Source organism: Scardinius erythrophthalmus (assembly GCF_964197995.2).
Source record: "Scardinius erythrophthalmus genome assembly, chromosome: 17".
In the NCBI taxonomy this organism is placed as follows: Eukaryota; Metazoa; Chordata; class Actinopteri; order Cypriniformes; family Leuciscidae; genus Scardinius; species Scardinius erythrophthalmus.
Genome location: NC_138237.1, coordinates 23,423,436 through 23,450,046, shown reverse-complemented (window position 1 = coordinate 23,450,046; position 26,611 = coordinate 23,423,436). Strand labels below are relative to the sequence as shown.

At 38.3% G+C, this 26,611-nt stretch overlaps 1 protein-coding gene across 1 annotated transcript; it reads left to right on the top strand.

Moving 5' to 3' along the window:
* The first annotated feature begins 1,116 nt into the window (after positions 1–1,116).
* gfpt2 (glutamine-fructose-6-phosphate transaminase 2) lies at positions 1,117–26,553 on the top strand. Its single transcript, XM_081391261.1, has 19 exons — positions 1,117–1,248; positions 2,204–2,311; positions 2,638–2,733; positions 2,835–2,960; positions 5,691–5,749; positions 6,890–7,024; positions 9,405–9,466; positions 11,484–11,563; positions 13,186–13,303; positions 13,548–13,711; positions 14,242–14,337; positions 14,421–14,518; positions 16,534–16,654; positions 17,503–17,660; positions 19,566–19,680; positions 22,027–22,154; positions 22,259–22,426; positions 23,052–23,213; positions 24,128–26,553. Exons 1-19 carry the CDS (start codon positions 1,242–1,244, stop codon positions 24,170–24,172), a joined length of 2,046 nt encoding a protein of 681 aa, XP_081247387.1. The 5' UTR covers positions 1,117–1,241; the 3' UTR covers positions 24,173–26,553.
* Positions 26,554–26,611: the final 58 nt, after the last annotated feature.

Sequence of the window (26,611 nt, the reverse complement as noted above, 5' to 3'; positions counted from 1 at the left end):
TATTACATCATAGGCCCTGTCCCAAATGGCACCCTAAGCACTCGCGGTCTTCCTACAAGTCCACACTTTCGTGACGTAATGCTGCTTTGACTGTCGGGAAGAAGTCTGCTGCGGAGTCCGCATCAGTGCGGGCTCGGCAAAAGTGCGCATCAAGGGCGCATATCGACTCGCGAGCACCCTTCTGAGGCCTAAAATGACAAACGGGACACCCTACGGTCTCACGGACTTAACGGACACGCGCGCGGCGCACGTGACAGCCAGTCCACAAGACCGAAAGTGCATATGAAGTGTGCCATTTGGGACAGGGCCATAGTGCAACGAAAGGCCGATCAGCATACCTCATTGTCTCTTTAGCTATGCCCACTGCAAATGACAATGCATAAGCTTTTCACTTTATTGAAAAGTATGAATTATGAATAGCCTGAGACAAATGGTACATTTATTCATAATTCCTTTCACATGAATCCACGTAAGTCATCCTTTGTCAGTTAATTGTTAGTTAATAATTGTGGTAACTCCAAATACTTACAACTTAATTTGCCACAACCAAGACTTACAGAGCATGGATACATGTTTCACATTGCTGGCAAATGTTTCAACTATGTAACCAGATAGTTTTCAACATCAGAAGTTTCCATGTTGTAATGGAGGCGGGGATATTGAAAATTATTTTAATAAGCAATAACTTTTACCCAATCATAGCAGTGGCTGTTCACTTCCACGTCTTGAATGCGACACGCCCATCAAAACGCAATGTTCGAATGAGAGGGTCAATTTTCTTCTAAACTAGGATTTTTAAGTGGACCTCAGAGAACATTATTTTAAAAAATGCAGTTCATGACCCCTTTACATCTTTGCTTCGTTCCTCCATTTTGAAGGCATAATTTGGATAAACAAATTTATAGGCCTACGTGGCGCACAACACATAGCCTGTGTCGAGCGTATTCACAGTCCATAGTCTGTATGGACTGTGAATATAAGGAAAACTAGCGTTACAAACAAAATCAGGATCAAAAACAGCAATCCTTAGTATCAAGCACAAGTCCTTCCAGTCAGCCAGTGGTGGGCGGGGCTGACGTTGTCTTGGGAACCAGAGAGGTGGAGCAGGTTATAAGTTGTAAGTCCAGGCGGCTGTCAGTATTTCCTTCTCGAAGTCTTTGGATCATATTGCGACTTGCTCTGCTCCGCTTCACCACCAGACCCGCCAAACTACCTTCAGCTTGAAAGAATACACTTGAACGATGTGCGGTAAGTTCAGCTTGTTACTGTACAGGAAAAGGAATGCTGCGTATGATAAGATAAATGTCTTCTCATACTGTTAGTTTTCAGGTTGTTATTGTCTCTATTAAATTATTAGTCCCAGTGTGTGAAAGTGGAGAGTTGAATGCCAGCGTCATCCTATAAGTGTAAATATTTGGTTGGCTTGGTCATCATTCACTGGAGCTGTGACAGCTGAAGTGACAGATCCGGTTTGCCGTGCGACAACGGTCGTGACTCAAAACCTAGTGAACGACCTACCTAGGTATCATTTCTGAAATCAAACGCACCTACCCAAATATGTTGCCTGGTATTACGGTTTGTGAGTGATATTCATATGACGCAGAAGAATCCTGTCAACGTCGTAGCAGCTCAAACTGCGTTTTAAGACACTTAACGTTAAACTCGACGTGCCTGATCCCAAATGTGTTAAATGAACTTTATAACTTTGTCTGCTCTTATTAAAAATAACAAGTATAGGCCTATATTTATATTTTTAAACTGCAGCTGATACAAAATTTATTAAATGAAAGCCAAGTTAGGCAATAAAAGAGTACACTTTTTAATGTTTTTTCATGACTAAGTTATGTTTCTTAAAGTAGCCTACACTGATGCACTTTGTAACAATGTCAAATTAAGTTTTACTTTACTAAAGTACATTTTGATTCTGATTTAATAATTTTGTTGCTGTGCTGTACCTGTATAGTTATTTTGATGTGCTGACGTCATCATATTAAATCACATGTAAATGTCATCTATCTAAATGTCTATCTTTTCCATTTGTCTATTTGCCAACAACAAGCATCTTTTAGTAAATTGTTTTCTCTGAATCCTTCACTCTGTTAATGTCATATTTATCGTCTTGATGTGAATTGATATGAACTTTTTTCATTCGCCACTAGTATTTTTGCTCCCTCTCTTTACCTTGCTATCTTGTATCTGGCAGGAATTTTCGCCTACCTGAATTACAGAGTGCCACGGACGAGGGGGGATATCATTCAGACCCTCATAAAGGGACTTCTAAGGCTGGAGTACAGGGGTTATGACTCTGCAGGTAAGACTGCCACTCCCACCTCTGTAAAGGTAATGTCACTTTGTTCCGCAGGTAACAGATACGGCACAGGAACTGAACAGTGGCCTCGTTTCTTGTATTTTGGCAGCGCAGAGGGAGTGTCAGTTCTTCCAGCTGAAGCAGTCAGTTGATATTTATGTGAAGGGGATTATTGTGCAGTTAATCTTGTTTTTTTGCATTCTCAGGCCCTTTTTTCCTCATCTTATGCACTCATTTTGTTTTTATCCAGACTTTAAAATAGAGACAAGGAGAGATTGTGACCATAAATGATGATTTATCTGGTTTCTTGTATATATTTTTCTGGTCAGGTGTTGCAGTAGATGGCCCAGGAAAAGATCACACAGCTAATATCAGCCTCTATAAGAAGACAGGGAAAGTGAAAGCTCTTGATGAAGAAATCTACAGTATGTTAAACCACTTTATTGTCAATCTTATCTTTTATCTTTAAAGTGCTTCCATAATGATTAATAAAAAAAAAAAAAAAAAAATTAATTTGTATCATCAGAGAACAACTCAATCGATCTTGAGGCAGAACTGGACACACACTTTGGCATTGCACACACTCGCTGGGCCACGCATGGAGAGCCCAGTTCGCTCAACAGCCACCCTCAACGATCCGACAAAAACAATGGTAAGATGTCGAGCGAGATGAGAGACAACGCAAATTAACTGACCTCGTGATGGTCAACTGGTTTATATCCGGTCATTAGTAAACCAGCTGTGGCAGGTGAAACAGGCTTTAAAGCCATTAGGTTTTGTTTGTTAATGAAAGGCTAGTGAAAGCTGTAATTCTGTCAATAATGGTTCAGATGTGAAAGTTCACCTCAGAAAATAAACACCTAAGTAGGGGGTAGAAACCGACAGCAGGAGGTTCCTCTCACCACACAGTTTGCTGTGCTACTGATTCTCGATCTGCTTTCTCCTGTAATTCATACAGGTATGTTTTATGAGGTTCAAAGGTTTTATATATTTTGTTCTTTTATATTTTACCTGATGAATATATTATCCGATTTGATTTGAGAATGATCCAGTGGGCATCTTAGGTTCGATGGACACAAGAGCATCTGTACAAAGCAGTGCAGATGATCATTGTCAGAAAGTTACTTGCGTTCAATTTCTGACAGAAGTAGTGAGTTCCAAAATATTTTTATGTTATATTCTTAATATTTTATGTTATAACTTTTATTTACATTTTTTTTTTAAACGTATTAAATTCTTTAAATTATTCTTCAGGATTTAAAGTACTAGTCAAATTTTTAGACACCTGGGGCCGGATTCACAAAACATTCTTAAGAATAAAAAACTGCCAATTTCTTCTTATTTTCTAATTTAAGAATAAAGATAAGAATATTTTGCATTCCCAAAAACCTTTCTTAAGAATGTTCTTATCTTTTTTCTTAAGATTGTTCTTTTTTCTTAAGATTAGTTCACCCAAAAATGAAAATGATCTCATGAATTACTCACCCTTCAAGCCATCCAAGGTGTATATCTTCTTTCAGCCAAACACAATGGGAGTTATATTTAATTAATAGCTTCCAAGCTTTATAATGGTAGTGAATGGTACCCTAAATTTTGAAGCCCAAAAAAACACATCCATCCATCATAAAAGTAATTCATACGACTCCAGGGGGTTAATAAAGGCCATCTGATTAATTTTTGTAAGAAAAATATCCATATTTATAATCACTGGCTTCCGGTTACGGCCGTACGCAAGTCAAGCTCCGGCGGAAGAGTGACCTCTGACCTCTTTTGGGCATCAAAATCTAGTGTACCATTCACTGCCATTATGAAGTTTGGAAGAGCCAGGACATTTTTTAATATAACTCACATTGTGTTTGGCTGAAAGAAGAAAGTCATATACACCTAGGATGCCTTGAGGGTGAGTAAATAATGGGATAATTTAATAATAACTTCTTAAAGTTAGGATAACCTCCAGCCTGTCTTAAATCCCCAAAGGTAAGATGTTCAATTAATTTATTGAATTTCAATATTAAGCACTGCAATATAACACTAGTTACATATAATACAAATTACTACCAGGAATGTGGACAGGTATTCTGAAGTGACACAGATCGAGGCAGCACGCACAGATAAAGGAAGCATTCACTCTAGAGAGAGCACAAGTAATCTTTTAAAAAAGCTTTTTTAACTTGACATTAAAAACACAGTGCTGAGTGATTAACTCCCGGCAAGCCGGTCGCTACGAAAATAGTCTACGCGCCTATTATGATAGCTACGATAATCTACAGGCAGTGGAAAAAGACTGGCTTTGTTTGAGGTGTTTTTCATTCAGCGAGTTAACAGAAATATCCGCTTTTCAATCAAGTAACAAGAAAGCCTATAATTTTCTTCTTAAGAAAAAAAAAATTCTTAAGAAATTGAAGTATTTGAGAACTTTTCAAGAATTGCACTTTGGAACATTCTTAGAATTTATCTTAAGAATTTTCTAAACTTCTTTCTTTAGAATATTTTCATGAATCCGGCACCTGTACATATTTATTAATATTTGTCAAAGTCGTCAAATCTCTCTCTCAGATCAAAGCTATTTTATTTGATACCTTTTACACTCTGGCCATTTTCTCAACCAACTTCATTAGGTGCATCCTTTTCCAATATTATTGAATGAGTTCACATGTACGCTAAGCACGCTGGATGCTTTTTCTTCACTCTTTGGTCCAATTCATCAGAATTAAAAAAAAGTAAACTATAAACTGGTAAACGATAACACTGTTGTGTATCATTAAAGTAGAAGCCTGTAGGTCTTTAAGATCATGAGAAAAATGAGAACTTTTGACTAGTATTGTGCTTTCAATGAGGACTAATTGTAATGACCAATAGTACCTACCTATATAAAATTACTACACCACATGTAGATCATCAACAGTTTGTCAAACTGCCATTGTTCAAGTATATTTCACTTTGAAATAGAAGGCATGTAGGCTTACATTCATGAATGACTTGACTTGATAAATGATAGCCATTGTTGTGTATCAGCTATTACATGCTGCATGTTGGATCTGACAGAAGGCATGTTTTGTAGGTGAGGATGCAATAAAGAGAAACGAGGCCCTACTTGCTGCTGTTACATTAGTACGTTTACAAAAACGCATAACATGCTTTATCTCAGATGCCTTTCTAATTTTGCCATTCATGTTAATTTATGTAGAGGGCCTTCAAGCAAGAGTTTTGCTCAAATTACACTATTAAACACATTACAATTAAACAATTAATTATGTTGGAAGGTAGCACTCTAGGAACAGGATTGGATACCCCTGTATAATTTGTACATGTATTTTAACAAAAGTGATTAAAATAACTTTGCAGTGTATTTATTCATCCTTCTCTTTACATTTCTCTCTAGAGTTTGTTGTCATCCACAACGGCATCATCACAAATTACAAGGAGCTGAAAAAGTACCTGGTGAGCAGTATTTTTAAATACCTCTTTACTGGAGCCATTGCTGTGCCATCCATTCCGAAAACAATGTGGGGCGGTGGTCATTTTGAATGTAAAAAGGAGGTGCTACATACCAGAAAATATCCAGAATAGAACTAGTTTGCTGAAACAATGCCAAAAGATAGTAACCCACGCAGCCTACTTGACACCAGCGGAAAAGGAAAGTCGTTTCAGAGAAGGAGGACGCTAATACATTTTAATGGATGATTTTGACCAGGTGGATATTTTCCTAAGACCAGGAAAATGTTTCCATTTCATAAAGATTTTGAAGGTGCAGTCACATTTCTGTGTAATTTCATGTTCCTTTATTGTCAATAGTGTTCCGCTCACTCTCAAACCAAGCAGCTTTCCTTTGGTCAAAGCAGCGAATCCGCGTGACCAACTTGAACCTGTTACAAAATCTGTGTTGGGAAGTCGTTCGCTCTCAAGCCAAATTCCCAATCGCGCAGATTCCGATCGGAGTGACTGGATTTCGCATACGAAAATTTGCACAACTGCGATAAATGTGACCGCACCTGAAATGCGATTGATTGGTCGAGACATGTCGCAAGCCTGGTTTTCTTATCATAACTTAATAATCATTTGTTAGGCGTGGACCTTAAGTTAAGATGCTTATTAGGACATAGTGTAGAAAATCCGTAATTACTCATGACATATCACAGATTGTGACTTTATGATTTTAGTGGTACACATCACATCACGTCATTTATTGTCTAGTAGTTAGTTGCAAGGTATCCCAAAAAACAACATTCATAAGCAATGTGAAAGCGTTGAAAACCAATATAAGTTTAGTATTTCTCTCTCTCTCTCTCTCTCTCTCTCTCTCTCTCTCTCTCTCTCTCTCTCTCTCTCTCTCTCTCTCTCTCTCTCTCTCTCTCTCTCTCTCTCTCTCTCTCTCTCTCTCTCTCTCTCTCTCTCTCTCTCTCTCTCTCTCTCTCTCTCTCTCTCTCTCTCTCTCTCTCTCTCTCTCTCTCTCTCTCTCTCTCACTTTCATTTATCTTTGATTCCTTCTTTCTGCCCTTATTCCACAAAAGAAAAACATGTTTTGTGTTTGCCGCTGCTTGTGTCTGTAACCATGGCTTTTCCATCCCAACCCATTGACAGGTTTCCAAAGGCTATGAGTTTGAGTCGGACACAGACACAGAGGTCATCCCTAAGTTGATCAAGTATCTCTATGACAACCGCGAGAACGATTATGTGTCCTTCTCCACCCTAGTGGAGCGCGTCATTCAGCAGCTGGTAAGCATCACGAGTGTGTACGTGTGTGTTTGTGTGTGTGTGTTTGGGGTGAGGGGGTGGTCTTACTCATGCCTCTGGGAACCCCTTGCTCGGATTGTGAAAGTGAAAAGCCAGTTCTTGTTCATTTTCAGCCCTCTTGAAAACAAGGAAAAGAAGTTCAGAAGTTCTGCTCTGTTTGAAGGGTAGTTACATGATTTTTCACCACCATAATATTTGTAGTCAAATTCGCACTGATAAATCAAGTAAGGCATGAATAAGGAAGCATTTTGTAAGCATATTCATTTTCAACAAATTGATTACGCAGTCAAAGTTTGATCATCTTCACTGTCAGTTATATAACCTATAGTAACATTTATCAGCACATAATCATACAACTCTTCCTCGTCTCTAGGTGACTGATATTACCTAGATTTTCAAATGTGGACGCCTGGACCTTGTTTTATGAGTCCTTGTCAGTACCTTTGGACGACTTTCATAACCATAATATTCTCTGCTGGGAAGTTCAGCTCTATCGAAACATTGTTCTGTGACGTTGTATGAGCAAGGGAGGTGCCCTATGAGATATTCTTGACAGGGATCTAGTCTCTATCATTGGTTTATAAAACAACCCACTTTTCCTATCAGCATGACATTCCCTGTTTTTACCATCTCTATAGTATCCTGCCTGTTTTATGACATCTTCTGTAAATTGATTACACTAAATTTTGATTGCTCTCTATCTAAACAGCAGCCATCTTAGTGATGGAAGGCTGAGAGATAAAATAATGATAACGTTGAGGTGTTGTTTAAGTAAGGAATAATTGACGACAGGTCGTTGAATTATTAGAAAAATGTATACACACCTGTGGTGGTAATGCCTTGGGTGTGCAATGTTTTTCAATAATTCAGTGGGCCAGGGTCAACTATTCAGCTTATACTACGGTTACCACACCTCAAAACATTGTTCAGATTTGTCAGATTTTTGTTAAAACGCTCTTGTGTGTAGGACTAATTTCTTACGCCTCTAATTCCAATCCCCTGTTGCTAATTCCAAAACATCATTTGAGAGCTAGTAACGGAGGCTTTTGAGCCATTGATGGCAGACTAATGCAATTAATAATGCAGTTATTAGAGAGAGAGAGAGATTAAGCGCATGTAAATTACCTGAGTCTTGAATATTTAAGCATTTAACTGCCACGTAGTATAATAATAATATACAGTGCTATGCATAAGTTTAGACACCCATGCTAAAGTTGACTAAAAAGAGGAATAAAAAATCATCTTTTGGAAATTGAACTTAATGCCTTAATTAAAAAAAATTGGAAAAATCCAACCTTTAAGGACACCAATTTTCTTTGTGAATGAATAATGTATCGTAAATAAATAAATGTTCTTCCTTAAAATACAGGGTGCATAAGTCTGGACACCCCTATGTTAAATTCCCATAGAGGCAGGCAGATTTTTATTTTTAAAGGCCAGTTACTTCATGGATCCAGGATACTATGCATCCTGATAAAGTTCCCTTGGCCTTTGGAATTAAAATAGCCCCACATCCTCACATAGCCTTCACCATACCTAGAGATTGGCATGGAGTACTTTCCATAAGATCATCTCTCAATGCAAATCAAACCAGCTATTAGGCTAACTGAAATAAAACCATGCCAATCTCTAGGTATGGTGAAGGCTATGTGATGATGTGGGGCTATTTTGATAGATAGATAGATAGATAGATAGATAGATAGATAGATAGATAGATAGATAGATAGATAGATAGATAGATAGATAGATAGATAGATAGATAGATAGATAGATAGATAGATAGATAGATAGATAGATAGATAGATAGATAGATAGATAGATAGATAGATAGATAGATAGATGTGTCTTGTGGGAACAAACTGTGTATAGAGCAATTTATTTATTTTTTATAATTTATAAAGGCTGCATGTGTTGAAGCACGTAGATGTAAAATGTCTACAAAGTGAGTTGTGTATCTGTGTCTGTGTTAAATTTGTGTATCTCTGTCTGTGTTAAATTTGTGTGTACTGGAGTGTGTGTGCTTTTCTTTGGACAGAGAGTCAGGAGAGGCTCATTGAGGAGGTAGGGGCAAAAATAAGTTCCCTCAACACACAGAGAGGGCCCCTATTCCCCTTAGTTCAACCCTCACTGTGGGGCTCTGTTCTTCCCAGCTCCCGATGCCCCTCCACCTCACTGGGCCTCCGCTTCAGGCCTGATCCTCAGCTGGGCTACAGAGGTGGGCTGGCGAAGAAACGCGAGACCCTACCTTTGCCTGTTCAACAGAATGACGATGTTTCCATTTAGATCTGTATCATAGCTATTCCTCTGCCTCGCCAATGAACATTTGTCTCATTCACTGTTTTTTTTCTCTATCTTCCCTCAGGAAGGGGCATTTGCTCTGGTTTTCAAAAGCATTCATTTCCCAGGAGAGGCTGTTGCCACCAGGTCAGCAAGAGCTATGATTTCTCTGAACTGTAACACACTCAGGTTTCCTCATTCCTTTCTTGCTCTTTCCGTCTTCTGAGATGAACTCCTTCCCATTATTTTCCTACGTGCCAGTGAACAGGAGCCAGAAGGTTACAATTCGCCGTCGTCAGAAAAGATTTATGATGTTCACTTGCGCATTTAAAGACAAGGAACTAGGGTCCTAAAAAAGCTGTGCCTGTCCAGGAATCAAGGATATAACAAAGGTGTTTATTAAGGGTTATTTCACCATGCTTGGTTGGTACTCTGACCCTGTATATATAATTGGGAGTCGACTGAGGCCAAGACCAAAGTTAATTATTTCCATCTGCCCATCGCTGATTGTGACGAATGTGTTGTTGGTTTTGGTCGATTCTGTCCTGCTGTGAAGGGAACATTTTAAGACAGGCCATGTTGCAAGACCCATCAGTGTGGGTTTCTGCATAGACAAAAAATTATGTTGTTGTTTTTGCACCATCTACAAGTAAGAGACTTTTTGGAAAGGTTATTCATGGAACCTTTTAGGGGGGATGTTGCTTGGAATATTTTTGAGTGGTGTTTCTTCAAACTCCTTGATGCCAAGGACCCCATTGACTTTTATTGTGTGGACTAAAAAACAACACCACATTTTTAACTTTGATGGCCCTAAAAAAGCATTTTAAGTATTATTTTTTTCCATTAGTTTTTCCCATAGGTATTTTAAAATAGTCTTTGATTAAAGTCTAAAATAATGCGATCATCAAAATTAAAAGCATTTTAGCATAAAATTTAGCGTAAGATTTAGCAAAACTACCTCATGTTACTGAATGAAATGTCGACCCAGGACGAGCTATAGGACTGTGAAGCTTTGGGGATGTTGATGGATGTGATCTACTCCATCTATGTTTTGATCATCGTTCTGAATTCAATCTGGATGTAGTCTTTGAAAAAAAACTTGATTTTCTCAACTTTTTGATCAACATTTTTTGCTTTTTTATGAAACTTACCGACATTCAAGTGTTGATAAAACAGAATGCATTAAGATAGAATAAAACTTTTTTGTTTGTTTGTTTAAATCACAGGCTCTGTTCTTTCTTTTGATATATTGCATGTTCAAATATTCATACAACAAATTATTCTGGGGGTCATGACATTTTTGTGAAAATTATCAAAAATGCTGGCAGGGAAAGAGTTAAAAAAAACTGACAAAATGACTTATTAACTCAAATTAAAATGAATAATAGCTCATTTTAATTTGAATAAATACTTAATAAAATAATAAAACTACAAATATGTAATTAGTCTTAAGTTCTAAATGCCAAGTTTATTGCTCTGTCCATCCCAAAGTATCCATTCCAACGGATTAACATTAGCACATCACTTCCAAATTCTCATACTTCCTGTCTCACCTTCATTTGATTATCATTTGATTACACGTGTCACCAAAGCTACGTAATCTCAAAAGTGCGCTGCTGAGTTTCAGCATTTTGTTGTTCATGGTTCATTCAGGAAACTTCCATCCGGTGTGGAATTAGAATCCAAAACAAACTTCATGGGATAGTGAACATTTGGCTTGCTATGCACACTGAAATGCATCTGCCCAACCAGTTCAAACAAAGCAAGCACTGAGAAACTGCTCCAGCGTGGACCCTTTTGGCACGTCAGCATAAGAGACTGTGGGCTGCGCCAAGCAAGATAGGTGGCATGTAAAGGACAGGTCTGAAATATTTCCTCAAACAGTGTTGAGGGGGGAGGACCTAAACAAGGATATGATGAAATAGGGAGAGAGTGAACACAGGGATCTTGTTTACAGCAGGGCTACGCTAACACCGTCCATTGATTGTCCATTGAAACTAGGGCAAAGTCCTGCAGGTGTGCTGTTAGAAACGAAAGAATCTTTTTTTTAATGTGAGGGGAAAAGGAGATTAAATGTTTTTGCCCTTTCTTACACACACAAAGTATGCTTTCCATAAGCAGTCGACAGCAAATTTATCCCTCTGTCTCATCTTGTTTCAAACAGGAGGGGCAGCCCGCTGCTTATTGGTGTGCGCAGTCAGTATGAGCTTTCTACCGACGAGATCCCCGTCCAGTACAACTGTGGTAAGTCTAGCCCACGTAAACCTTTTTCTCATCTGCTCAAACCAGTTCTGTTCATTAAAATACATTTGTGAACACCAAGACACCACACCCATACTTCTTTTATGTGCTTGTTAAACGTTTCATTCCAAAACTATTTGCATCAATAGTGAGTTGGTCTTCCCTAACATCTTGGCTCTCTTCTAAGATGGTTTTGTACTGTACGGTTGTTGTTTTTTTTAAAAGGAAGTAATACTTACATTCAGCAAGGGTGCATAAAAAGAACAAAATTGACAGTAAAGACATGCATACTGTTACAAAATATTTCTATATCAAATAAATGTTGTTTGTTTCATCAAATAATCCTGAAAACAAATAGGTTTATAATAAAACGTTTTCTACATTGATAATAATAAGAAATGTTTCTTGAGCGACAAATCAGCATATTGGAATGATTTCTGAAGGATCATGTGACAATGAGTAATGATGCTGAAAATTCAGCTTCGACATCACATGAATAAATAAAATTTTAAATACAATAAAATAGAAAACAGATATTTTAAATAGTAATGATATTTATTTGTTGTGTAGTTCTATGTCTGTTTTTTTATTGTTTTTCTTTTTTTTTTTTGGTTCTGTTTTCTCTGTTCTGGTTTGCCTGAGTTTCCTGTGTTTATTAGTTTCCGTAGTTCCTAAATTACGTACATGTTCTGTCTTCCGTCTGTATATTTAAGCCTTCAGTTCTTGGTTCGGTCTCGTTTACGTCTTTATGTGGTTGTCACTCTAGAGATCTTCTGCGTGTTCTTGTTGGATTATTATTAAATACTGTTTTTGTTGTTTACTCCTTAGCCATGCGCTATATTGCAGCCACTTCACCCATTACAATTTCACAATATTCTAGTTTTTACTGTATTTTTGTTCAAAAAAATTGTTCAGTCTTGTGTTATGCAGCACGTTTGAGCTTCTGTATGAGGTTTGTTCTTGCGCGTCAAGCAGGTTTGGTTGAGCTTCTGTTTATGTTACGTTATGATCAATGTTTATGTGTATGTATAAACGAAAGTCTTACGAGTTTGAAACAATATGAGGGTGAGTAATTAGTTTCATTTTAGGTTGAACTATCAATTTAACTGGAATTGTGGAGACTAACTAAACTAAACTGAGGGGAGTCTCACATACTTTTGGTCACAAAGTAATGCCACAAAAACAAAGTATGTGCTTTAGAAAAAGACAAAAGGCAGCATTGCCGTCATTTTTGTCCTCTGGCACATTTTGGGCCGAGTTATTGGAAATGCGTGTGGCATCCTGCCCAAGCCTGGTTTCGAAATATGGTCTTTTATGATGACAGTCGTAATCATCTATTTGTGATAACCATAAAGCTCCGAGATTATCTTTTTATGTGAGCAGCATGTGAGCATGTAAAACAAACTGTTGTATAGTGAATATTTAAAATGGTTTTAAACATAAAAAAAAATTATTTTCTATTTCATTTTAAGATATTTTTAATTAATATTTTAACTGTATGTTAACAGAACTGGTCAATTAATTGTATATTAAATCACCTGACTTTAATTAATTCTCTGTTTATATTTTACCGAATGTACTTTTCGATGTTAATAAGTGTGATTGTTATTTACTTTTTCCTTAAGGTGATTCCAGGAGAGATGAACAGGAGAAAAACTTACTGAACCAAGTGGGCAGCACCAATGCCTTGCACTCAGTCCATGACAGATTGGCGGTGGAGTTTTACTTTGCCTCTGATGCTAGGTAACATACACACACATATTACACTGTTGAATCTAGAGCATTAGCATAATATTGACATTACGAAGCCTTAAAGACTGCAGACTTCCTGGTTAAACAGGTCATACCAGTTGTTAAGTTATATGGTGATAACAATGAGGATGGCAGTTCAGCAATGCACCCTGCTAAACACAAAACCTCATTACAAATGTGATTGTGGTAGTAAAAGTAAAGTAAAGGGTGATTTACTTTTATTTTTCTCTTTCAGTGCCATCATTGAGCACACCAACAAGGTGGTTTATCTGGAAGACGATGACGTCGCCGTGGTGGTGGAGGGGAAGTTGTCTGTGCACCGCGTTAAGCGTAAAGTTGGGGAAGACCATGTCCGTGTCATTCAGACCCTACAGGTGGAGCTCCAGCAGATCATGAAAGGTCCCAGATCACACTAACACTATCGAAACAATGGTTAAAGCACCCTACCACTGAATAATTCAAAAAACTTTTAGTGAATTAAAATTGAATGAAGAGATAACGCATCAAATACAATAACTAACAGGTGAAAATATGACCATAACTCATGATGCAACAGATATCTGCATTTACATTTTTGCATCTGGCATTCGCTTTTATAAGTGACTTATTTTTCATACATTTCTATCAGTTCTTGCATTACCTTAATTGAACCCACGACTTTGCTGTTGCTGGTGCCATGCTTTACATTTCAGAACATTTTTGGCAGATTGTTTTTTGTTCATCTAAAAGTTAATTTGGCCATTATGTACCAAATAACGTATGCAAATGCACAAACAGGAACAGTTTTGGAGAACTTCCAGTCAAATGGGCATATCAGTATCAGTTCTTTAGATCTTTGTCTGCAAGGTCTTTTGGTTTGATAACAGTGACTTGAATGCCACGCCACACTTTGATTTTGGTTTTGAGCTAACACCGTTTCATACTTTTAGGTAACTTCGAGGCTTTCATGCAGAAGGAGATCTTTGAGCAGCCTGAATCTGTCTTTAACACCATGAGAGGCAGAATCTGCTTTGACAGCAACATAGGTACGACATGACCTTCCACTTTACCAGAATATCCATGTCAAATTAAATTAGGCTACCATAGGCATGTCTATTTTTGTGCACAGTTCTTCTTGGTGGACTGTCCGACCATCTAAAGGAGATCAAGAGATGCAGACGCTTGATCATTATTGGCTGTGGAACCAGTTACCATGCGGGAGTAGCAGTGAGTTTTTTTTTGTTTTGTTTTTTTGTCTGGAGCATAACAGATATTCATATATGAAAATGATATGAAAATGATGCTCTTTGCTTTCATTTGAAAATGCTCTCTGTCCACACTATCTTTTTCCAAAAGTTGATCATCCACACTAAAATGTTGTAAACCTTATAAATCATCTTACTGCACATAAAATATAATAAAAAATCACTGTGATGATACTGAGAGACCAGACATACAGTAATAAAGTTATTATGCTATTATTCTTGCACGATCATTTAATTAGCAAAATATCCCCCCTCTAACTCTTACAAATCGCTATTCCATGTATGGTCTAAAACAAAGTTGCACTCATGTTTTGCCACAAGAAAACATTTATTTTAATATAGATTTATTTTTTAACAACACTATGAAAATAAATAGAAGACACAACAATGCTGGTATAACCATAAATATCAATGGGCACTATGGACTACTTGCACAGAGCTTTGTGACGCACTTCAATAGTGCAACTCTTTTATTTCCAGTTCTGTATATTTTCAATGTGCTGTAGTCACTTAGTTGACTAAACGCCGAAGAGATATTCTAATGATTACTGTGTAAAGAATTTTCCAAACTCAACAGAACATGAGGTTTTAATCCAACCCAAGCCGATCTGATAAAGCAGCGGCTGTTAAACATACGCGATTATTTCACCGCAGGACGTCAGTGCTTGTCTAAACTAGTGACCGCGATGAAAAAGATCAGTATGAAACTTTATTTATTTGTGTTAAATATATTAATCACTTTAGTCATTTTTCATTGTCAATCGTTTCACTGTATGTAATTTACATGTTTATGCCACCCTCAAAATGACCCAAAGCCCTAAAATTATACTTTTTTCAAATTTTTGCCAGGAAATTTAATTTAATTTGATAATATTTTTTCCATTTTTTATTGCAATGTTTTTATTTTTTATTTTAGTTTCCTTTAAATTACTAGATTTGATCAATAAATAATAGTTTAAGCACATTCTTCACATTCTTTCAAATTGAATTCAAAATAACTCACAATTTCATGCATAACCCTTTTGACTCTTACATCTAAAATATCTTACATTGGTCTTGGTCATGACCTTTTGTGGAACAAAAATAATATAACATGATATTTCATGTCTCTTGCCACTAGATGGCCTTTTAGCTCTATATGTAGCAAATAAGCTATTCTGCTGGGTCCTAAATTCTGTTTTTCTTCAGTATGCATTCAGATACACATGTAGACATTATAAAATATTTTTTTTGTGAAGTTTTAGCATTTTTAGTTTCAATTTTTAGTTTTTTTTGTGTACTAAAGCATTCCATTCATTCCTAAGGGGTCAAATTGACTTGCGAGGGAAGGATTTGTTACTTTCAAGCACTAAACTCCTCAAATCCAGTAAAACATTTTTACTTGTGTATTTGTGGTTCAAGTGCGAAAAAAGTCCTTGGTTCTTGAACCTCTCTGATGAACAATTTTTAATTTTTATTTTAAATGAGTTTCAGTTCAAAATGCTGTCAGAATGCACAGTTGGAAAGAAAATATATTTATAGGAACATTTTCAGTATAATCCATGTTAACGCAGAGAACATGATTCATTGTTTTATTAATTGACAGCCATATAACGTTGTAATCATCTGCGTTCTGTTGAGTAATGTAGGTGCGCTGAACACTGTGACCGGAAACTCCTGAGTTGTAATAAGTAGAACGCAAAAGTAGTTGTGCAAGTAGCCTAGTCCATATGAATCACATGATTAAACATGCGTTAAACATACACTTTTATGGTCCATGCTACAATGCATAAAACAATATTTTCAAATGTATCCATTCCAAAAAAACCTGTTTTTTTTTGTTCTGTACATTAATCGTTAAACTGTATATTTGACTGCTGTCCGATTTCAAATTGAAGGACTTCTTTAAGAGCTTTATTTCAATGACCAGCTGGCTGTCCATTTCCCTTACTTGAGCACATGATCACATCACATAATTATCTCTGATTCTCTTTGCAGACACGTCAGATCCTTGAGGAGTTGACTGAGCTTCCTGTTATGGTCGAATTGGCCAGCGATTTCCTAGACCGCATCACGCCAGTTTTCAGAGACGATGTCTGTTTTTTCATCAGCCAGTCGGGTAAAGTGCAGCTCTTTACCGTCAATCTCATGATTTATATTCCAGAAAGGGTTGATAATAATGACCTTTGAACTGATATGGCACTGAATTACACAACAGTAAGTGCATGAGGTGATATAATCTCCAGAAACCCAGATGCCCACAGCACAGAAAAAACACAGATCTCTCAGTTGTTTCTCCCAGATGCTAATGAGGTTAAATGGAAAGTCTCCTAGCTCCTTTTCTCTCAAGAAAAAAGACACCATGAATTTCATAAGAGGTCTCAGGATGTCTCAAACTTTGCTCTTATTTGTCAGGATGTCAAAGTCTGCGATTAAAAGTCAGATATTTGAATATGAGTGCAAACATTTCAGAGAACTCGATTCTCTTCTAAAAGAGCACCCTTGGAGCAATAAAATATTCTTCTAGCTGTGGCACTTTACTAAAACTCATTGAGTATATAGACCTTATGCGCTAGAGAAACGAGGGCGCCGCCATCTTTATAATATTGTCTTTGAACTTCCACTTTGCAGTTGCTCTGTATATTTCTATGGCATTGCTGTCCAGGAGTAATTCGTTTTTGAAGTGGATTTATTTAATGTAAAGTTAACTAAAGTTATCATGAGGATTGTAATGTTTAAAGCAGATGTCTTAACATATGTCAGTAGACCGAGAAGTTTTTAAAACGAGCCGTTCATTCATAAATATGCAAGATCACTGTGAAAATACAGACCTGAAGTCAAAATACAACGAGCGCAGCACTGAAAAGGGGCGGGGCTATAGAAGGTCTATACACTTAACACATGCATGTCATTGCTGCTGATAAAGATATTAGTTTATGATGATATGGATGATATGCTTTTGGTTAGGTGAAACAGCGGACACTCTGATGGCGCTACGCTACTGTAAGAAGCGCGGAGCACTGACTGTGGGCGTCACCAACACTGTGGGCAGCTCCATCTGCAGAGAGACCGACTGTGGAGTTCACATCAATGCTGGGCCTGAGGTCGGAGTTGCCAGCACTAAGGTACTGAATTAGCATCTTATACTACATATATTTTTTTTTCATTATTAGTCTATGACATACAAATATTATAATATATTATATTATAGTCCAAAGTTTAGGGTTGGTAAAATTCTAATACTCACCAAGGCTGCATTTATTTGATCAATAATACAGTAAAACTTTTACATTTTTACAATTTAAAATTCGTGAAGTAAACCAAAAAGGTAATAAGGTGTGGAGAGTTTAGAGATATCTTGTTAACTGCTGTGGGTGTGCCCCCATGTAAATCAACTTCTGTCCCCTGACGGTGCTTAAAGGAGAACTCCGGTCAATTTTAACATTGAGTTAATTTTTTTTGTAAATTTGGAGTGCTGTCAATACAGAGAACAATGACAAAAATCGGTGTTGCCTACACCGTGTTATCCTCTTTTTAAAATTTGCACCCTGTTGACTTCAATGGGGCAAGTTTTAAACCTGCTTTTAGCCTCTTAACATCCTTGATGTGTCATTACAAGTGCACAGCCAATGTGAGTGATTCCTTCAGAGTGATCACGGGTGAATCTGACTGCAGTAGATGTGAAAGATATTAATAAAAAATGATGTTATTTCAGTCAGCACAAATACCTGTATTTTCTTCCTGTTTTCGGTCGAAGTCCATAGTAATCGATTGTCGAGTTCACGTGCGTGATCATAGGTAACTAAACCTATGCGTGTGAACTCGACGATCGATTTAGGGAGATGCTGAAGAAGGCTTGTGGCGATTTGTAACTCAAATTAGCCCGTGATGCGGAGTGGCTGCATACACTCCGCATCACAGGCTAATTTGAGTTACAAATGTATTTTATAATGTCGGGTTCGCATCTTCTCTCTTTATTCCAGAGCATTTGATGTTTTGTATTTATTATCTTTGAACTGATTATGAAGTCGGCATGATACATTACCTGACATAATAAATTGTTACATTTGATTTTATTCCGACTGACCCAGAAATTGTTTTCCCAAATAGATTAAACAGATTTTTATGTTACCGCAAGTTTTGCGTCAGATTAGTGGCGACTAATATTTGGCACTAATTCAAGTGTATGTGTTTTGCAAAGACAAGAAGTGAATTTCCGTTTAGGGCAGCAAAAGTGCTGCTTGACCAACCTAAATCTGGGTGTGTCTTACCTCTGTTTTAATTTAATGTTACTTTAGATAAGTGTACATGGGAAACCACGGCATGGCCAATCCAAAGCTATTATAAGAGAAGTAAAGTTGGTTGACTTATATCTGTAGTGGCCATACCTCTACTGAAGTAAACGTTACTTTAATTTAAAGTGTATGCAATCAGAGGGGCTATACCAAAGTATCTTTGATTGTGTAAGCGTGAATGCGATCGATCTCAGGTATATAGCAATTACCTCTGTTTGGTGACCGAAGCTGGCAAACTTGTGATCGTGAGACCCACGTTAAACAAGGCGTGAGGACCTCTGAGCGACATAGCTTCCTAAAATGAACGGGTAAAATATAAGTTAAGAGTTAAATAGAACAATCAAATGTATTGCTAAACTATTATATAATTGACCAATAACCAAATGGCAATCTAACCTAAAATCGAGTCAGATAAAAGCTTAAATGGAATTAATTACTTTGCCACGCGGAAAGACAGTAACGCGCAGAGACCTTCACCAGTTCTATCGGATGCCGCCTTTGGACCGATCTAGACTAGGCTTACAAAGTCTTAAAAGCATCAATTTAATGCAGTCTTTCTGAATAAAAGTATTAATTTCTTTCAAAACAATTGTACTTACCCACAATTTTGAATGCTGGTTCAATATTATATTATATTATATTATATTATATTGTTGTTTTTCTCTCCCCCGTGCCTTGTGTATTTTTTGGTACAACAAATTGCTTATGAATCGAGTTTGTTTTAATCATATGCAGGCTTACACCAGTCAGTTTGTGTCTCTGATCATGTTTGGTCTGATGATGAGTGAAGACAGGCTCTCAATGCAGCCGAGAAGACTGGAGATCATCAACGGCCTCAAAAAACTGCCAGGTGTGTGTGTATGTGTGTGTTCATGTTCCCTTTCAGTCGCTCACGTTCGACATAGTCGTACGTTACGACTGATTGGGATCACACTTAGGGAGCCTGTCATCTTTGAGTATTGTTAAAACGAGCCAATGTGTGAATTGCATCTCACGCTCCGCCCCGCCGCGCTGGTATAAACACGGAAGCGGATGCACGCACCACTTGTCTTTCGCTTCGGAGCCGATCGGTGTCGATGTCTCTGAAGAGTGCTGTTGTTTACAACGAGCGAGTGTGTCGGTGTTCTTCTAGGAAGACTCTCCCAGTGCTGGCGCGAGTGCAGCAGTGATCGCAAGCTTTGAGCTCTTAACTGCTGTTTTAACAGCATCAAATTTCTGTGTTTGTTGACGGCTGGTTAGAGGGCGGAAAAGTGAGTGCTTCACTGTTTCAGTTCACTGTTCGGTGTTGCCGCGGTCATTCCCCTGTGTGCTCCGGCACTGGTGATGGGTCCCATTTCCTGAAAGAGCAACACGGGTGCGTTTGCGTCTTTTTCAAAAAATGTTTAACCCTGTCAGGCACGAGTGGAATCTTCCACCGTATCCCGAAAAGTCTTGGTTGGTTGATTGGTATTTTGTGACGCGCTGGTTCTCAGCTTGCTGCCCCAGTGCCTTTCTTTCCCGAGGTGCATGGAGAGCTTACCAGGTTGTGGACGGCACCTTTCTCTGCCAGAAACTGCCTGAATAGCTTTCCCCCCTCACTACCCTTGACAGAGGAGCAGTGAAGGGTTGCGAGGCTATCCCTCAAGTGGAGCGGTCTGTCGTGACACAGGTGCACCTGTGTCTGGCGGCCGCTGCCTTTTGGACGGGGGATTCTCGTCTCCACCCTAAGGCCTGTGAGTTCTCGTCCATTCTGACGGGCAGAGCTTACAAAGCCTGTGGGCAAGCAGCCTCCTCTTGCTTTCCATGGTGCAGCTAAAGGTCTATCAGGCCAGGGCACTCATGGACATGCACAAGGGTAGCCCAGACAGTGCACTCATAGGTGAGCTCTGCACCGCATCCAACCTCACCCTCCGGGGCACGAGTGTCATGGCGTGCACGATCGGTCTGGCGATGTCCACCTTAGTGGTCAAGGAGCGCCATCGTTGGCTCAGCCTGGTTGATATGGTGGATGCGGACAAGGTTCGGTTCCTGGTCTCCCCAGTTTCCCAGGTTGGGCTGGTCGGCGATGCGGTGGAGAGCTGCGGCCAACAGTTCTCTGCCGCCCAAGCGCAGTCGCCGAGGGCGTCCCCGTGTAGCCGGTTGCAGTAGGAGCGCCCAGTCCGCTCCAGGCACTGCCAAGCCAGGTGGCAAGCGACAGTGAAAGCGTTCCTGAGCAGGACACTCAGGGAAGGAGAAGGATGCCCTTGGAGTTGGTCACCGATCCACTCCCTCCCCCCGGTGAGGGCCGGGTGGAGTCTTTGTTTGTGTGTGTGTCTGTTCCGCCGCTGGCTCCCAAAACAGCGGAGTCGGCGGTATGCACACTTCAAAGAAAGAGCCATTTCCTCTGATTCAGATCTCTAACCTTCTGCAACGCAGGCCTTGCCTGTGCTCTTGCGTTGAGGGGTCGAAGTCTCAGTACAAGTCCCTCCCTTCGAGTGCTACATAGCGAGTTTGGGTCTTCAGGTCAACTGGGAAAGAGTAAACTAGTCCACGGACTGAGAATCTCTTTTCTGGTTTGGAGGTGGATGTGGTCTACACGTCCCTAAGCAGGAACGTGTCTGGTGAACGTGTTGTGTGCTTATAGAAGTGAGAAAGGGTTCCACTGAAACTTTCAGAGGCTCCTGGGGCATATGGCAGACGCAGCCGCATATAACCGGCTTCCTCCAAATGAAGACCGCTTCAGCACTGGCTTCATGGCCGAGTCCCGAGGTGGTCGTGGCAAACGCTCAGTCCATATGTGTTATTCTCCACATGTTGCCTCCCTACGGGCAGGATGTGGCTTCCGCAGTGTATGCCTTCCAACGAAAGGTAACACTTTCCCAGTGGTCTTGTGGAACAGCAGTGACTTTCCTGGCTTAAGCCCTGTCCTATCTCTGCCTCAATATGCGGGAGGATCAGGAGGCTTTTGTCTAGGCACTGGAAGGTGGCAGCCCTAGTGGCGTTTTAATAGGGATCCCAATCAGTCGTAATGTACAACTACATTGAACGTGAGCGACTGAAAGGGAACGTCTCTGTTACGTATGGAACCCTCGTTCCCTGAAGGAAGACGTAGTGTGTGTGTGTGTGTGTGTGTGTGTGTGTGTGTGTGTGTGTGTTACATAATTGTCGTAATGGCCGGTATATTGCAGTAGTTCGTTAGTGTGAGATAATATTAACTTTGACATTGTCATCCATTTAGAGTTGATCAAGGAAGTTCTGGCTCTTGATGACATCATCAAAAGCCTTGCAGATGAGCTCCACCATCAGAAGTCTCTTTTGGTCATGGGTCGAGGCTATAACTATGCCACCTGCCTAGAGGGGGCGCTGGTGAGTACCATGCAATAAATAGACAAAGAAAAGCATTATAACCAAGCATATAATCAGAAGAGTGGTGAAGTAAAGCACACTTTTTTGATCTTTGTGCACTTTAGAAAATCAAAGAGATCACGTACATGCACTCAGAGGGCATTATGGCTGGAGAGTTGAAGCACGGCCCTTTGGCGTTGATCGATAAGCATATGCCAGTCATCATGATCATTATGAAAGATGCCTGCTACCAAAAGTGCCACAATGCCTTGCAGCAGGTCACGGCTAGACAGGTAACAATCATCAGACTCTAGATCATGTGAAATCTTAGAGATAATGATATAGATATAGAGATAATGTGATTAAACAGTTCACCAGTAATAGCCTATATGCTACTGTTTAAAAGTTTGGGGTCGATAGGATTTTTTTTTTTTTTTTTTTTTTAAGATGTCTCTTATGCTCACCAAGTCTGCATTTATTTGATCAAAAATACATTAAAAACAGTAATATTGTTAAATATTATTACAATTTAAAATAACTTTTTCTATTTTAATATATTTTCAAATGTAATTTATTGCTGTGATGGCAAAGCTGAATTTTTAGCATCATTACTCCAGTCTTGAGTGTTACATGATCCTTCAGAAATCATTCTAATGTTCTGATTTGGTGCTTACTTTATTTTCAACATTATTAGATGAACAGAAAGTTCAAAATAACAGCATTTATTTGCAAACTTTAGTAACATAATAAACTTATTTACTGTCACTTTTGATCAAATCCTTGTGGATTAAAAGTATTAATTAAAAATAAATCTTACTGACCCCAACATTTTGACCGGTAGTGTACATCTACAGATTCTGAAATATCACCAATAATCAAACACTTAGTGATGACTAATATCTTGTGAATATCTTTTAGGGCCGCCCCATCATCATATGCTGCCAGGACGACCCAGAGATCAGTAAAATGGCATATAAGACTATTGAACTTCCTCAAACGGTGGACTGTCTGCAGGGCATCCTCAGTGTCATTCCACTGCAGCTCATGTCTTTCCATCTGGCAGTTCTCAGAGGATATGATGTACGTTTACATTTACATTATTCATTTATTAAAAGTTTTATCAAAAAAAGGCAGCATCCCACTAACTGTCTCGATTTTGGAAGGAGTGTCATGCTTACCGATTTCCTCTGTTGTAAGTTGCTTTGGATAAAAGCGTATGCTAAAGTTCCATGTGATGTGACATGTTACACTCTAACAAAACTATTAAAAGGGTAATTCACTGCTGGCAAAATGGACTTTTAATAAAACATGGATGTCTATGCAGTAGAAAGGTGTTTTTAAAAAAAAATGTATCAGTGCTACATGACTAGAGAAAACAGAGAAAAAAGGCTACAAAAATGCGCAAGTACGATCTATAGTTTTCACAAACAGCTGGAGCTGTCAAAAGACCATTGGATGACATGCACTTTTTAAAAATATTTTATTTGTGCAAAATTTAATACACATTCATAACGCTATGCTTTGTGTTATATTACTGTGGCGGTAAATTACAAAACAATGAATTAACGCTGCTACGAGGGTGAGGGAGTGCCGGTGAATTAGACATTTCTTCTGACTGCTGTAATCAATCTCACGACATTTTCCCCTCTCTCGGAAAGTCGTGGAAATGCTATCACAGATTTTTTATTTTGCTGTTAGAGCAGATGCAAATTCAAAATTATATGCTGTCATCTCCCTTTCACCGCTAGACGTTGACCCAACTATGACGACTTCCGCTTCTGAGAACCCCGGAAATGTGAAAAGGGTCTATACAGGGCATACCTTTTAAATATAACGATTGACTATTAAAAATACATAATTTGAATAATAATAATATATTTTTTTTATTAATTTGTCATTTCGCAATACTATTTACACTTAACTTTTGAAGGCAAATGGATGGATCATTTTTGTGTATTTTTATTACATATTATTATTTGTTTGGTTCCCATCAGGTGGACTGCCCAAGGAACCTGGCCAAATCTGTGACAGTGGAGTAGCTCCTCACAGGAAATGTGAACTAATCAAGGTAGAAGAGGAGAATAGTGACCACCGAAGTGCAATTACCATTGTGTTTGTTTATGTGTGTTTGCAGCTGTGTGAATGTGGAAGTGTGGGTATTTATGAATTATGATCAAATCCCTAAAGGCCACAAGACCTGAATGGATCCGGTGAGGGGGATGGGGGGAAGTGGGGGTATTTTATTTTTGTGAGATAGTGAGACATAGTAACTTTTGCTACATAAGTGCCTCAGCATCCAAGTGCAAATGAAGGGAACCCCTAAACTGTGCCTTGCACCCTTTTCTCTCGGCTCTTATCTGAGCCTGAAGGACCACAACTGTCTAATGTTTACCTCTGACCAGGGGCGGTTCTAGGATTTCATCCTCAGGGCGGTTTAAGCCCTCGGTGAGAATGTGTAGCAGGAGACCATTGCTTAAGTGGTGCATTTTTAAATCGACACCACTATATTACTATATAGTAAGTCAGAAGTAGTCTACCGGTACTTAAATTGGTACTAAGTCAATACAAAATGTTTTCAATGATATAATGATACCAGTCTTTTTGCTGTACAGTTCAAATTAGTACACTGCTTGACTGACAGAAAATGGTTAGTCAAACAGTAATTAGATATTTATTTGCCCTGCCAAAGCATTCACTTGCCTAAATAAATAAAGTTATCGCTTTCATTGATTTTGACTTATGATACTAATTTTAGATACTTGTGAAACTTCACAATTCTCGATTCCAATTTACAATCGCAGCAAAAAATTATACTAGCCTAACTAATATAAAGTTCAAACATTAAAGACAAGTAAACAGTCAATAATAAAATAAGAAAGAATAAACAATTAACAAATAAACAAGAGAACAAAGATACAAATTAAACACTACAGTAGGCCTACTTGTTAATCGAACAACAAAAGAAAAACAGATTATCAATGATTCTGCTTTCACTTTATAATGACACATCCTGTATTTTGAATTAATAAATGTCTTTATTGGCATTGTACAAGTACAACGAATTTGAAATGCAATCCTTTGGGTGCACAATCTGATCAAATAAATCTAAATTAAATAAAAAATGAATTGAATAAATAATAAATAACACACCATACCATACACAAGACATCCCGCATTCAGCAGACAGTTGCGCGACTCATATTTAACGTTGCACATAATGTTCAGTTTAAGTTATTGCAGTATATATAACCTTTGGCGTGGAAACTGTTAATCTCACATTCAGCGGAGTTGCACAACTCATATTCAACATTATTGTATGTTCACTTTAAGTTATTTCATAACTGTTTACGTTTACTTAAGACTGTTTATGTGGATACTTGTCAAAACGGGCATTTTGACTTAATTTTGTGTGTATTTGCTCAGAAAGATGCAAAAGATGACTCAATTTGGTTTTGCAGCATCTTGCACTAGAATGGTTTAAAATGACTTGAATGTTTAAACTGACAAGACATAACATGTGGAAATAATCAACTTTCTAGAGGAAGCACCGCTGGCCCGATCATTCAGATTTATGGGGGCTGAGACGACAGATAGGTTGGCTGAAGCCTCCCTAAAAAGGGCCTAGAACCGCCCCTGCCTCTGACAAACCAAAGTGCAATACCTTAATCTGCACAAATTAATCTGTGTGTTTAAGAAATGTGCCACCAATCGCAGAAACCAAAGATCTTTGCTATGTTGATTGTGTAAGGAAGTGATGCCTAGATGTGGAAGTGCCTGAACGTGCAAGCCAAGTGTGAATTGTTTTTAAATTATGCATCATTTTCAATAGTAGGAAACACTATTTGTCATTGTTGTTATTACATTGCACACATTTGTCTGTACTCTGTTAAAATTATGTCAAATATTCAGATGGAGCAAACAAGTGTTAATCACATGATCTGACATACAGCATTCAATCGCTTTAGAGAAAAAAAAATCATATTAATAACTGCCTGGGTTCCACTGGAAGATTTACTGTACTGTTTGAGTTTACTTTGACTGTGAAGCACTCATTGTGGGAACAATCATTGTGTTATTACACATTTTATGTTTTTTTTTTTATTATTATTATGAATGATTTCAGTGATTTTTATATGATCTATATATGTTGTGCCGAAATGAGATTTCAAACCCTCAGTGTAACTTTTTTTTCTTTTACAACCTTGCTGCGACAAAATCCTTCGTGATTGTCCCTGTCAAGTTTCAAACATTTATGGTTTAAACATCATTTTCCCTGGTATACATAGTAGAATACGTCTGTTTTAAATCCATTTTATATTTTTAACGTTATGGGTTGAGGGTTGTAACATGAAGAGCAGCTGTGACAAAAAGGGCTTTATATTACATTGATCGCCAATAAATCAAATGAAGTGCAACCAGCAACAGTGTCAGTTACTTCAATCATTCCATGTGATTTTATTGTCTTTTGTTCATTTATT

Excerpts from the sequence above, each read along its gene's own strand:
- gfpt2 (XM_081391261.1), top strand. Across the intron at positions 7,025-9,404 it reads AGCGCGTCATTCAGCAGCTG|GAAGGGGCATTTGCTCTGGT; the intron begins GTAAGCATCACG and ends ATCTTCCCTCAG. Across the intron at positions 17,661-19,565 it reads TCGGAGTTGCCAGCACTAAG|GCTTACACCAGTCAGTTTGT; the intron begins GTACTGAATTAG and ends AATCATATGCAG.